Consider the following 13,897-nt stretch of genomic DNA (forward strand, 5'->3'; position numbering starts at 1 on the left):
GGCTTAAGTCCACTTAATGTCAAAAGTGATTGGTGTTAGAGTCCAAGTTGAGCTGCAAGTCTTTCTTTGGTTTTGTCAAGTTAGTCTAAAGTCATCAAATTTGGCACTTCAGTCCAAGTCATGTGACTTGAGTCCACGCCTTTGGTTTTAGTAGTATAGAGTGCGCAGAACATCAGTCATCAGATGGCTGCATACGTGGAGATCTTAACCCTCGTCTGTGTTCTAGGTGTTGGCCTCTATTATGTGGAGATGATAGAGAAAGTCGAATTATTGTTTTAATCCGACTAAAACTGGACTTTTAAAAAACATGTCAGTCTGACTAATATCATACTAAGTTGAATTTCTCATAGTTGGACTAACACACCCAGATAATGTGGTTTGGGGTTGATTTACTTTTTTAATGTATACGCCTTAATCAGACCTGAACCAGCCTACACGTTCTGAGCATGCTCTGTTGCCCCCATACCAGGCTTTGACCCAGAAGCTGAATATGATAAACTGGTAGAAGAAAGCCGGGAAAAACAAACAACAAACAAGACAAAGGTACCAAGTACAGCGTGAAGTACATACAAAATGTAAAGCGCAGAAAAGTTATCCATGTTCTCACCATTAAACATGCAGCCCGTTTGCCACTTGCCAACTTGTTTGGGATGTGATGTAATCGGTCAACAGGAAGAAGGTCCGATAGAAACTAGCTGAAAGGCCGCATATCTCCACCTACTGGGGTGGAGTCGGACATACTTCCATCAACAAATGGATTCTACCATGGTGCTTGTATACTGGCACAAGGGCAGTAGTCCAATTAAATGTCCTAATTGAGCTGCAACCATACCTCCACTTAACTGTGCATGTAAACATACTGGGTGATGCAACCTTGTGAAATAATGTTTTATTGTAGGAGAAAACATGTTTCACAGCAAGTCACATTGTATGCAGAGTCCCTTCATGAGTATGACACGTTCAGGTGTTAACATATCATTTGCATGTCCAGATTTACAGCGTGACTGAATGCTGATTCAGCTGACTGCTGATCTGATTTAACCCTTCAGTGAACAGGAGGCAGAAACAGAGCGAGAGCATCAAGTGTGTGAAGATTACTTCCACCACTTACCCTCCCGAGGCCCACTAATGGAAGAGCCGACATGGGGGAGAGAGTGTGTCTTGGTCTGAGTGTGTCGGGAATGAGTTTACTCACTGCTCAGGACAGCTTGGCTCTTTTCAGGGTTGGAGAAGATGACATTAACCTTGTCATTTATACCACAGCAGTCACCCCCTCGAGAGCTGCACGTAACAAAAGGAGAAACAAATCCCAATTATGGAAAATAATTACATCCAAAGCACTTTTTTTGACACGTGAAACCTGTCCATTAGTTCATTCATACGGTATGCTGCTAGCATGCACACAGAGACCATCCACAAAAACTCAGAGATGTTATTGCCAATTCTTCTCATATGTAAAAAAAAAAAAAAAGATTTGCAATGCTGGTTAAATCTGTAAACGTAGCTTTTTCTCTCTGTTTCAGCCCTTCCAGATTAAAGCAGTGTTTATCTCTCCTAAACTTGACTTTTTGGCTGTATTAAACACAGTATAGGTGACCATCACTATTAAAAGTGATGCAACCAATGAAAACCATAAAATCAGCTGGTGTTAATGCAGTTTTGTTATTTGCCAACTGAAAAGAAGACATAGAAGATATTTAGCTGTTTTAAGTTGTTCAGGTTTTTTTTTTCTCTGTGGGTGCAACATATTTTGCCACAAAAATGGCTTTTAAAAATTTAAACTGCTAAATGTAGACATCTAAAGTGGTCTTCTTCAAAAGGCATCTAGAATAGCTGTTGCCTCTGTTTTCCAGGTTTGCAACCCAGTCTAACTCTAACTTTTCAAATTTCCTCCACTTGGTCAGTGGCCCGTTGGTGTGAGGCAACTCCACACAGAGGCACCTTTTATAAATAGTATGAAACAGCCCTGGCAGAAGTATTTGTTCAAATGTAAATGACATTCTGTATAATGTGAACACAGCAGAGAGCAGAGCAGAGCTGTTTTCAGACTTCCAGAGGGATGCTGTGCACATTTAAGAAGCACGTAACTCAGTAGATTTTGGGGGTTTTCTTAGATTTTTTTGTCTTTTACCTTTATTGGAAAGGAAAGGTCAAACATGAAAGGGGGAGGGAAAGAGGATGATGAATGGTGCGTGTAATCTAACAGACAAATCAAGGTAAAAAAAAAAAAAAAGTATTGTTACTTCACCCGATTAGCTAAACCTCTGCATCAGACGTGGATGTCTCACAGTGTGATCTAGGATAAGATTTTCATGATCATCGAAATTTGTTTGGGACAGTCTTTAAGGTGATATGTCAACATTTATTTATTATTTTTGGAGAATGAAACATTTGTTTGTTTTGCCTAAATGCAGCTAATTCTGCCCCTCCTTCATGGGTCTTGTGTAGCTCTGTATTCAGTTTTGAATTTTCAGAAAGCACAGAGTAACTCAAGCAAAATAGAAACATGGTCAAAAAAACAGATGGTCAAAAAAACTTAAATTCATCTATCAATAGAAAGCATGTCATGTCAGGATTTCTACACTTCTTTAGAGGAACTTAAATGGAAACAGAACCCATGCACTTTTTCCATGAGTACATATCATACACCAGCTGTGCGGCGTCGGACTGAAAAGAGTCATTCTTAAATCCACAGGAGCAGAAATGAATCCCCTGCTGTATTAGGAATTAGATGGCAATAAATCAATAAACAAGCCGTGTGTGGTCAGAGATGTTTAACCAGACAGCTTGATTTCTCTGCAGGAGCTGACTATTCCAGTCACCCACACACAGACCACTTCACATACAGAGTGAAGTGAAAGGCAGACAGAGTTGGCTGAGCAGGAGAGAATACATCAATTATGTTCCATTAGTCCAACCACCAGCTGATCTCTGTTAAAGCACCTCCTGGCAGGGATTCTCTGCGGCTGCAGCCCTGTGTTCGGACTACTTTGTAAATCAGTGTAGTGTGAGACACTGTGGTTTGCACAGCTGCTCTCTCCTTTGGAAATAATGAACTTGCTGTGTGCAATGTTCAATTTATGCTTTTGGTGTGAAAGCCCATAACAATGCATCACGGGCGTTCAGATTGAAAACACTGGTGCTTTGGCTGATGTGAACAATGTTTAACCATTCCCAACCCATCAGCACGTCCCTGTGTGTGTAAAAAGTAGAGTGTACAGGTGCTGTGAACCAGTCTATGTAGGCGAACGTTACTATCTGAATAATGTGTTCTTTAAAGAAAAGAAAGATTTATTTATTTATCTTGATATTTGACATTAAGGCAGAAAGGCATAAAAAGCTAAAGCCATTTAGGGCGCAGTACAAAAAAACAGAAGAAAGAAAGAGAAGACTTTTTTGAACATTTTCTTTGTATTTTTTAAATTGTTATTATTATTGTTGGTTTTTAGCTAAGTTCTTTGTCGATGTTGATTTCTCATAAGCAATTTTTTTTGTTCATATTACCATAAATGTAAAATATAATTACTAAAAGGCAAGGGCAAATATTGCTAGTTCCAGCACAGCTTAAAAATGATGACTGTGTCAGTCTGAAGCTAGCAATAATGATTGTGCTGCGTTGTGTGCTGCTTTGAACCACGTATCAGACAGGGCCCTGCATGTGTCAGTGCACTACGTGGAACACACTTGCCTTTTAACATTACACATACATACGTGAATTGTTGAATTCTACACGTCAACATTTAAAAAACAACTTTTATTCTTTTAGAAAAGCTCAGTTTTATATGGAGTACAGTGTATTGGAGCAATAACATCAGTCTTAATGATTCACAAAAGGAATTAATGACATAAATGACTTTGCTGTGCTTTTATTGTTTGAAAATCACAACAGTCAATATAAAGTGCAATTTTTTACCCATGACGGGTCAGAACAACCACAGAATTCTCTCTCTCTCACACACACACACACACACACACACACATAAATATGAAAACAAATAAAAAGTTATAAACTATAAAAAGTGTCTCTCCTCTTCTTGCCAGTGTTCATTGAACTCATTAGTGGTTCTTGCTACTGATGTCCAACATGGCGTGCAGCTCCCCGGGCTCATATCCCAGTAGGCCTTGCAGGTTGCAGACAAAGCGGTAAACGTAGCGCTTGCCAGCCGTCTTGCGGATGATGTTCTTGTCGTAGTAGTATCGTAGGCCGCGGCTTAGCTTCTCATAGTTCATCTTGGGTTTGTTCTTCCTCTGACCCCACAGCAGGGCCACCTGGACACACAGCTACAGCTTTACTCCACAGCTCAACAGCAGGGACACAGCTCTAAAATAATGATGATGAGGATTGCATATATCCATGCATCTCATTGAAGAGTGAGACTGTACATTGTTCCTGATACATGTCATCACATGTTGCCGCCATACAGGGGACTTCTGCATCTACATATCCTATTATATATATTATATGTATGTACGTACATTTTCTACTCTGTCTGCTGTTGACGTTGCGGGATGGCGTTACCATGATGTCAACAAATGCACATGGTGGGATTAACGTGGTTATGTTTAGGCAACAACCGCCCATGGCAACCAATGCCTGAACATCAACAACTTCATCATCAACAAATGTTAGGATTAACTCTGCACTCTGCACTTTTAAGATCAAAAACATCCTCCATACAAGGGCACATAGTAAGGTTGTGTAGAAAAAACATCACATTCAGACAGGAAGCAAACACCAGACTCCTGTATGTAAGTCCAGGGTTGTTATCTAGAGGGACCCTTGTGCTCCATATATTACGTCATTAAGGGCAGCGTCTCAACCTGACACCATTTAACAGCATATTGTGCAGATGCAACAGATTCCATCCAGCCATCTCCTCAACTGACGCAGACCAAACACGAATCATGAGGACGCGGCAGGTACCATTTGGCAATCCGCCGGCATATAAAAATACCATGAACGCTTCTGTCCTGTCGCGTTCTCAGGATCTCATGCCAAAAGCACTGCAAAAGTGATGGTGTTTGTCAGCTTAAGAGTAAGAATGGGCTGAATATTGGTCTTCTCATCTGACTGTGGTAACATTAGAAAACATGTACTTCCCTAAATGTTAGAATGTTTGACATCTCAACCTCGAAGCATTATGTACCTCATCAGGGTCCGTCAGCTTGAACTCCCACCCATCTCCTGTCCAGCTGATACAGGACTGACAGCTGCGGTCTGTGAGGAGCTCCAGCAGAAACTGCCACAGCTGAATGGGACCACTTCCTGTTCAAACACAGTGGAAAGAATACATTAGAGTGTGATGGCATATTAGGGCCACTGAAGATAAAACTTAAAATAAAATTATATAATTGAAGGCCAATATTCAAAGAAAAAAACTTGATGTAACACAATAATCTCATCCAATATGTTATTTTCTTTTGAATTGATCCAATTTCATGGCAATGTCTTTTCAAAGTCCAGATGCTGATGATAATCTGGTGATTCTGGGCTAAAATCAGTAGTATTTCCTTATTGCTAAATCCAGTTGCAAAGTATAAATTAAGAAATTCATCCCCTGCATGAATAATACACAGGTGCAGGTGGCAGCGTCTGTGCAGTGAGGTTGAAGTGAAGTGATGTGGTTCCTTTGAACCCCCCCCAAACACAAGAAAACAAATATATATATATATATATATATATATATATATATATATAGATATATATATATATATAGATATATATATAGATATAGATATATATAGATATAGATATATATAGATATAGATATAGATATAGATATTTTTATTTTTTTCTCACAAATCTGTGACTTTAAAAAAAAATAATATCAGACTTTTCCTCGCAAATTTGTGACATTTATCTTGTAAATTAAAAGTTTTTTCTAAGAATATTGCCCTCCTTTTTTAAATGTATTTTGATCTACAATGGCTCTAATACGCTGTCGTGTTTTAGACCTGCCACATAGATTTACAACAAATTTGAATCCATACGAGACATAAAAAATGTCTCCTTCAACCACCACTCACCAGTGTAACCAGCAAGGATTGCTGCTGGTATCACGGCTCGGCCTAAATCGGTTTTGTTGCCTACGTATTCTTTAAAGCTCCTGTGTGGGTGTGGTAAAGCGAAGATATCTTCAGACATGGTCTCTTCTGTCACTGGCTCTACATCATGGAGTGGAGTGGTCCATGACAGAGATCCCACGATGTCAGAGTCGTCACTGTGAGCGATCTCCACCTCTGAGTCTGTCTCTACACACACAAAACAATAGGAACACAGACAGGTTATAATCATGGCAAAATGTGGTTTGTAGTCAATGTAGTTAAAGAGTGACTAAACCCCAAACCATCTTTCTCAGTTGAAAAACAATTTATGTGAGTACTTAGTAGTGCTGTTGATTGATTCAAGTCCAAACCGACATAAATTCGGCATACTGTGTTATAAATATGTATAGGGACTGCCACCTAAAGGTTGAGACCTGCTATTGATGTGCCGTTTCACTAGAGTTACGTTGCCTGGGTAGCAACTCGGATCCAAGTTTGCTCTCTGTCAAATGATGTCACTTGTGTAAATATATGGGGGGGACATATGGGCAGGCGATGACAATGGGCCCTAAGGAGTGTCAGTGACTTTATCTTTGAAATAATCAATTTCTTTTTGATGTTATGTATTTGTTTTAATAAACGTTTTTCAAAAATCTGCTATTGCAATTAAGGTTTCCTATTTTTCTATTTCCATTGGCTGATCCTGTCAGCAGGAACCTGCTTTCATCATCGCTGAGTCTCCTGTCACTGCTCACTCATTAACTGATGACTGTGTGTGAGCGGGAGGCAGGGAGGTGCTGTGGATCAAGAGGTGGCGTGATTAAGTGACTGGGTGTGTCTCAGCCCCAACCACTTTTGAGACTTTTTTTTCCCATTACAGGGAACTAGCCGGAACTACCACAGAGGCCATTTGAGTATTTGCCAGGTGTTATCTGCCTTTCTGTCTGAGACACATTTTGTCAATGCAACAGCATCACAACCATGCAAGATTAAGTTATGAAACTTTACAGGTGTGTAGATGAGATTAAAATAAAGGTAAAAAATGTTAAAAAATAAGAGATGGAAAAAATCTTAAAGGTGACTGTTGCCCTGGATCCTATGTTGTTCCTGCTCGGAGCTGTACTATAAGGAGTACTGTAAGGATCAGAGATACATATTATGGATTTCCTTACTGATCACTATGGAAATGATAACTGTGAACTGGAAGAATGTAAAACCACCAACCATAACACAGTGGATGCAGAGACTCAAACAGCGCTGCATGATGGAATGAATTACTGCAAGTCTACAAATGAAGATGAATAATAATAATAATAATAATTATTATTATTATTATTATTATTATTTAGTGTTATTCCCCTCAAATTGTTTTTGTTATTTAACTATTACTTATGTGTTTATTTATTTTTATCATTATCATCATCATCATTGTTATTATTATTCGTGTTATTGTTATTGTTGTTGTTGTTGTTGTTGTTGTTGTTGTTGTTGTTGTTGTTGTTGTTGTTGTTGTTGTCGTTTCATATACAGTCCTATGTCAGGGAATGTTTCTTCTTTATGAAAATGGAAAATAAAAAGTTCTAAAAAAAAATGATTTAAAGGTGAAGTTAGAAGATGGATGTGAGCTGAGCAAGGGCACAGGAAGTCCTGCTGACCTTAAATTTTCAAAGTAATGCACAGTAACCACAACTGAATTCAGTTACCAAAGAAACACTGTGTTCATTTGCTGTGATCTAACTGCACTATAACATTTAAATAAAGAGTCTTTTGACCTGTGTTCCCTCCTGTCTCCTGCAGCAGAGCAGCAGCGGCGGTGGCGGTCATGTTCCTGCTGGGATCTTCTGCTTTGATCAGATAGTAGTCCTGATGTGGTCCCGTCACAGGGTGCAGGGTGTGGAGCTCTGTCCTCTCATATGGACGATACTGGACATGGTAACTGTGCTTGTCTGAAGGCTCCTGAACATACTCTGAGTAACTCTCTGAGGAAACAGACACAATCATATAACTATTCAAAATTATATCATAACAATTAACAATGGAGTGATTATGGTGGTGGTAATTATTTTGATTACAAAGGTTAAGGAAGAGGTATATTACCTTTGTTGGTTTGAAGCTGGCAGAAAGAAGGTATGGTACATGTGGTCAATGAAGAACTGCACCCATATTCATTCTCTGCTGAATCAAATTCAAATAGTATTTTTGTCAGAGGTCACATTTGCTTATTATTCCAATATGATAAGAAACATAAGTTACAGAGTGCACATACCTGTATATACAGTGGTGGGGAGTGACTAGTTAAATGTAATTAGTTAGGTGCAATTTCATTACAAAATAAATGTAATTATAATCAGTTATTGAGGAAAATTATATATAATTTAATAACAATTACTAATCAAATATATTCTTTATGGTAAAAAATGTAGAATATAACTTTAATTCTTTTGCTATGCATCTTTTTAAGGCACCAAAGATGAAAAATAGTCTCCTGGCTAACTCATTTTTATACCTTTTGTATTTATTAATTTGCACTGCCCCTTTTTAATCAGAATCAGGAAAAACTGTATTGATACCCGGGGAAAGCTGTGGTTCATTATAGTCGCTCTGATGCCGGCATAGAGAATTAATGTAGTAGAAATAAGCACAAATACATGAAAATAGAAATGTGAAAATAGAAATAAAGTAATAGTAAACAATAAGCACGATATGTAAACACTGAAATATCTAAAAAAATATATATATATATTGTATGTATCATATGCTGAGTATGTAAGCATGTAAAAATATCAATGTAAAGAAATACAGTAAGAGATAATTAGCACTAATATGTGTGCTGAGTGTAAAGAGTGAAAAATATGAAACTGTGCCTTATATTCAATGAAATGTATAACAAGTATGCAAGTTCAAAATATAAAAATATAAAAATGTGTGCAATCAATGCTACAATGAACAACAGAGATATACGTAAGATAGAATAACAAAACACTATCTATACAATATATACAGTATGTGTCACAAATAAACTAAACCTAAACCAAATCTTTTTCTCTGTGCAGAAATGTCTTCTTTTGGTACATTGTTCAGCTTAATGTAAGTAATAAGTAATCAAATATAATAAGTTACATTACATTGATGAAAGAATTAAGATTGTATTACTTATTACATTTTTAACAGGGTAATTAGTAATCTGTAACTTATTACATTTCAAAAGTAACCTTGTACACACACACGTACACCTTGTACACACACACGTACACAATTAATGTGTCTACATACGTAAACACGTCTACATATTCTGGATGTAAAATATGAAGCAAAAACATTCTGAGTTAAACACATGAACTATATTAGAAACAGGTCCCAAAATGAACCCTTTGAAACCGTGTGAAAAAATTTCTCGTCTAAATGTGGCTTTATAAGGCTCTTTAAAGGTAAATGTGAGTTTGGAAGGATCAGATTTTGGTTGCAACATGCCCTCACCTCTCCTCATGGTCTCCAGATGCTCCCAAAGGATTTCTCCTGCGGTGCAGTCGCTCATCAGGCCCAGGAAAGCCTCTCTCTCCAGTCCACACAGCTCACTGCCCTGCAGGCCCCTCAGGTCTGAACCCAGGCTGTGGAGCCCAAACTCAGCCTGGCACCAGTCCAGCCAGTAGTTCACCTCCCACTCTGACCACAAGGTTGGATCTGCAAAAATATGAATACACGTACAGCTTTGAATATAACATGCAATGCTGTGTAACCTGTCACTGCTGTATTGATGAATAAAGTTTGTGTCTCAGCCGTACCCTGTGGGAAGTGATGGGTGATTCTCTCCTGAGCAAATCCAGCAAAACTGGCCTTCACTGCCTGGCTCAGGACCTCCTTACTGGTCGGGGTGAGAGGAGGGACCTCCAGGGTGTCCAGCTCTGACACAATATAATTTAATACAGTTTAATCACAAACAAATATGTTTTTACATATTCACAGTAACATGTATCAGTGTGATTACTCAAGTTGGCTTATTCTTCTGTGCATGTTAGGTCACCTTTAACTTGCAAACTGTTTATGCTACATATATCTCTCATGTATTGATACATACATAATTCAGTGCAGTGTAGCCTTCTGTATTTTCATAATATATGCATACATTTCCATATTCAAGTAGGTTTTCCTGAAAAATATGATTGGTTAAGAGACTTTTAGTATCCATATCCTTCTACACTTTATATGACTGATATTTAAAACTTTGCACAAAACTTCAATTAATAGCCCGGGCTGTTATTTGCTTAAATCGCTGAACTCGAAAAAAAAAAAAAAACTGTTTCTCAGCAAAGATGTAAAAATACGGAAGGAAGGAAGGAAGTGTGGAGGCATTATCATTATGGTATGGTATCTTGTTTACTCTGTCAGTGTTACTTCTTCTTTGGTGCTCATGGTTTTAGTAAAATGAACTGAATGATTGAACTATGGAGAATCTTACAAAGCTAGCCATGTGTGTAGCATGTCCATATTGAGAAAGGTTTAAACACTTATATTTGTATGCATGATCTAAACAGCTAACTAACATTATCTCCAGCCGGTAGCCAACAACCCGGTTTTATACAATCAAAAAGGATGTATAAAGAATAACTCTGAAAGTTCTACAAAGAAGGTAACCTTGCCTCTAATTGAGACAGGCCTTTATTTGTCAAAATGTGTAGCCTCACCTGGCTAGTATAAGGATTGGGAGTTTAATTGGGACAAGGCTTATCTTTGAAGTTTTACGATAGTAAAGAGATGGAAATCATGATTTTTCTTATCAATAAGTGTAATTCCTTGTCAGTCATTAATGAATAAAAACAGTTTCATTGAGTATATTTACATTTTATGTATTATAAGTCTTACTGATCAAATGATTATCATAGGCACATAATAATGACATAAAAAGCTTTAAAATCTACGGAGGTCCATTCATGCCCATATTTCTATCTCACTATCCTTATTCAGTATAAAAATTTTTCAAGTCATTAAATATACAGTCATTGTCACAGCCATCAGTGTGTGATATTGACGCCAAAACCATCCTTTGGCATCGTTATGAGAAGCATCAGGCTTTCAGCTAACTCTAATGTAAATCCATCCACAGCAATACTTGAGAGAGCCGCTGATGTGGTATGAACCCTTTGAAACCTGAGGAAATTGGCTTGATTTCTCTCAAAAAGAATGGAAGAAGCCAATGTGCAACTTGAGAAGAAATGACCCAAAAAATAATTAAGTTAGTAAAAAGTACAAGAAAATTACCAGAAAATTAGCACAAAAAAAGAAACAATCAAGGAAATGACTTGGAAAAAAGGTGTTTGATATCAATCATAAATCTGTAACATAATTTTCTGATATAAAATTCTGATAATTATAAATATTGGGTTTTTAAAACATTTTTCCCTGGCTTTTTTTTTTTTTTTTTTAATCATTGTCAAAATCTCCTAATTTCTTGCATATTGTGGGATATTTCTTTTCAATATGCTAATTACATTTTCCCATGTTTTTCAAAGAAATAAAACCCAATTTTCACACTGCTCAAAGATTTGAATACTTGTGAAAGGCTCCTGAGTGCAGCAAAAGAAAAGCAATGTCAGTCCATGTCACACAAGTTTAATGAATACCACATTTTGATCCTACTTTGATTGTCTTCAGGTCAAAATGTTAAAAAAAAAAAAAAAGTTAGTTTTTGCTGTAGTGTCTATTAAGTTCAGTATTTACCAGATAATGACCAGATGAGAACAAAAAAGAACTGATGCTGACTGAAGAGTGAGACTAAGAATAATTGTCTTACCGTAAGTAACGCAGTCCATCCCAGTATGTCAGGAGTCTGGGACCAGGTGGAGGAAACTGGGACCACAGAGGGGGAAGCGGGGCTTTAATGTGATAGACGGGAGGGGAGGAGGGGAGCGGCGGTGATGGACAACTGTCAATCATGTGGACGTGGGAGGGACAGATGGAACAGGTCTGAGGGTGGAATCACAGAATCAATCACACAGCAGGTGACAGAGGCTCCCATGTACCCAAATTTGAACCCACATTTTTTTTAAGATCCTAGCGGTATCTAGTGTTGCCAAAATCAACTCGTGGCTCATGATGTTTGTTTGATGGCCATCTTGAAATTGATGTCCACGCAAATGGCAAAAACACCAGATTTCATAACTTCTCATTTATATGATACAACCACTCTTAAAACAAAAGCAGGCAAATTACACATTTTAGGCCCATAACAATTAGGTGCAATTTGTACTTGAGATCTTGCTCCCCAAAGTGGAACTGTCTCATCCAGTTGTTAAGCTTGCAACTGATAATAAGAGAGAAAAATTAGATACATTTGGCTATTGTGGGAAAACTACTGCAAACACAATAGCAGAAGTTATGTTGTTATGGGCCTACAATAGCATATGCTGTAACAGATGCAGGAATGGTCCCTAAAATAGAACATAACAAAGCAAAATAAAATTAAAATAAAAATAATTGGAGGTGTTATCAGTTATTCAATCAAACATGTATGGACTGAAACAAAAAAACAAAGACAAAAAATCAGTAGTTTATACACAGACCAGTCATGCTTGATCTACAGGATAATCTGATGCAAAAGGTTGCTTTATTTCCTTAAAGAGGATCAAAAGCAGGATATTCAAATCGATGCAAGTGGTCAATGTGCTGAAAACTGGAAGTGCAAGCATCTACAGTCTATTGTTCTGCTCTCATGACAATAAAGAAGAAGAAGAAGAAGAAGAAGAAGAAGAAGAACTTATAGTACCTTTAAAAACAGATGTTTACAAAGTGCTTTGACAGACAAAGCAAAGGCGGGAACTCAGGAACAATAAAATAAACATCAACAAGCATGCCAGAGAAAAGACTAAAACAGTCAAACTGAAAAGACAAGAGACAAGAACAGAATGTGTATACAAAAGGTCAACAAGATTACAGCACTAAAAGGAACAAAAGTGATAGAGCTGGCAGATCTCAAACGGCAGTTTAAGAACTGAATTTATCAATTTAAGAAAATTAAAGATCAAAAGCAATAGAAGTCAATATAAAGAAGACAATAGAAATAATACAAGAAGTAGCGTAAGAAGACGACATCACATTATTCATCACATGAATATCAAACAAATGAGCAACTAAATAAATTTAAAACATTTTTTAAGTAAAGTTAAGAACAGAAACATCAGAAGGATAAGGAATGGATGAAAAGGAGTAGGAGCCACATAGTAAATGAAGAGATTAAGAGAGATTAAAGATGGACAAATAAATAGCAATAAGATCACATAAAAGCAAGTCTGTAAAAGTGAGTTTTAAGAAGTGATTTAAAGATGTCACTGATTCTGCAGCCTTATGTCCTCAGGCAGGTTGTTCCAAAGCTGAGGGGCCCTGATGCCCAATGCAAGACCGAGAAAAAAAAAATGCAGTCAAAATAAAACATAAAGACTAAAATGGCCAAAAGAATAATAACCAATGGAGTCATTCACCATGCAATTTACAATAGACTTACTTTTAAACTGAATTATCAGCTTCCTCATTTGTCTTTCTGCAGAATATCCTGAGTGCTTAAATAAAAGCATCTTTACCATTTCTGTTCCAGCATTAAAGACAGACAGAAAATTTGCAATATGGCTTGTATCTGACCGAGGTAATAATTGCAAAATAAACTGTTGATGTCCATGATATAAAAATATAAGCCCTCTATCACCCTCTGCTGGTCAGTAGACTGCATCAGGCACAGTTCACATTTACATTCAGACCATTTAACCCTCTAGTCCCTGAACTCAAAACTGCCTCTCAGGGACAAAAATGTACTCCTCCTAAAACTGCCTTAAAAATACGATGTAAAGTACCGTTTTATTTTCTT

General features: G+C 37.4%; 1 protein-coding gene across 1 annotated transcript; it reads right to left on the bottom strand.

Annotated features, from left to right (window-relative positions):
• Window positions 1-4,029: 4,029 nt before the first annotated feature.
• LOC121963297 (protein C-ets-1-like) lies at window positions 4,030-11,852 on the bottom strand. Its single transcript, XM_088073747.1, has 8 exons — window positions 11,834-11,852; window positions 9,828-9,947; window positions 9,523-9,726; window positions 8,143-8,217; window positions 7,818-8,024; window positions 6,028-6,252; window positions 5,148-5,266; window positions 4,030-4,269 (listed from the first exon to the last, which is right to left on the bottom strand). Exons 1-8 carry the CDS (start codon window positions 11,850-11,852, stop codon window positions 4,057-4,059), a joined length of 1,182 nt encoding a protein of 393 aa, XP_087929873.1. The 3' UTR covers window positions 4,030-4,056.
• Between the last annotated feature and the right edge of the window lie 2,045 nt (window positions 11,853-13,897).

This window comes from Plectropomus leopardus, chromosome 23 (genome assembly GCF_026936395.1).
Source record: "Plectropomus leopardus strain MGB_pleo_1.0 chromosome 23, ASM2693639v1, whole genome shotgun sequence".
Classification (NCBI taxonomy): Eukaryota; Metazoa; Chordata; class Actinopteri; order Perciformes; family Serranidae; genus Plectropomus; species Plectropomus leopardus.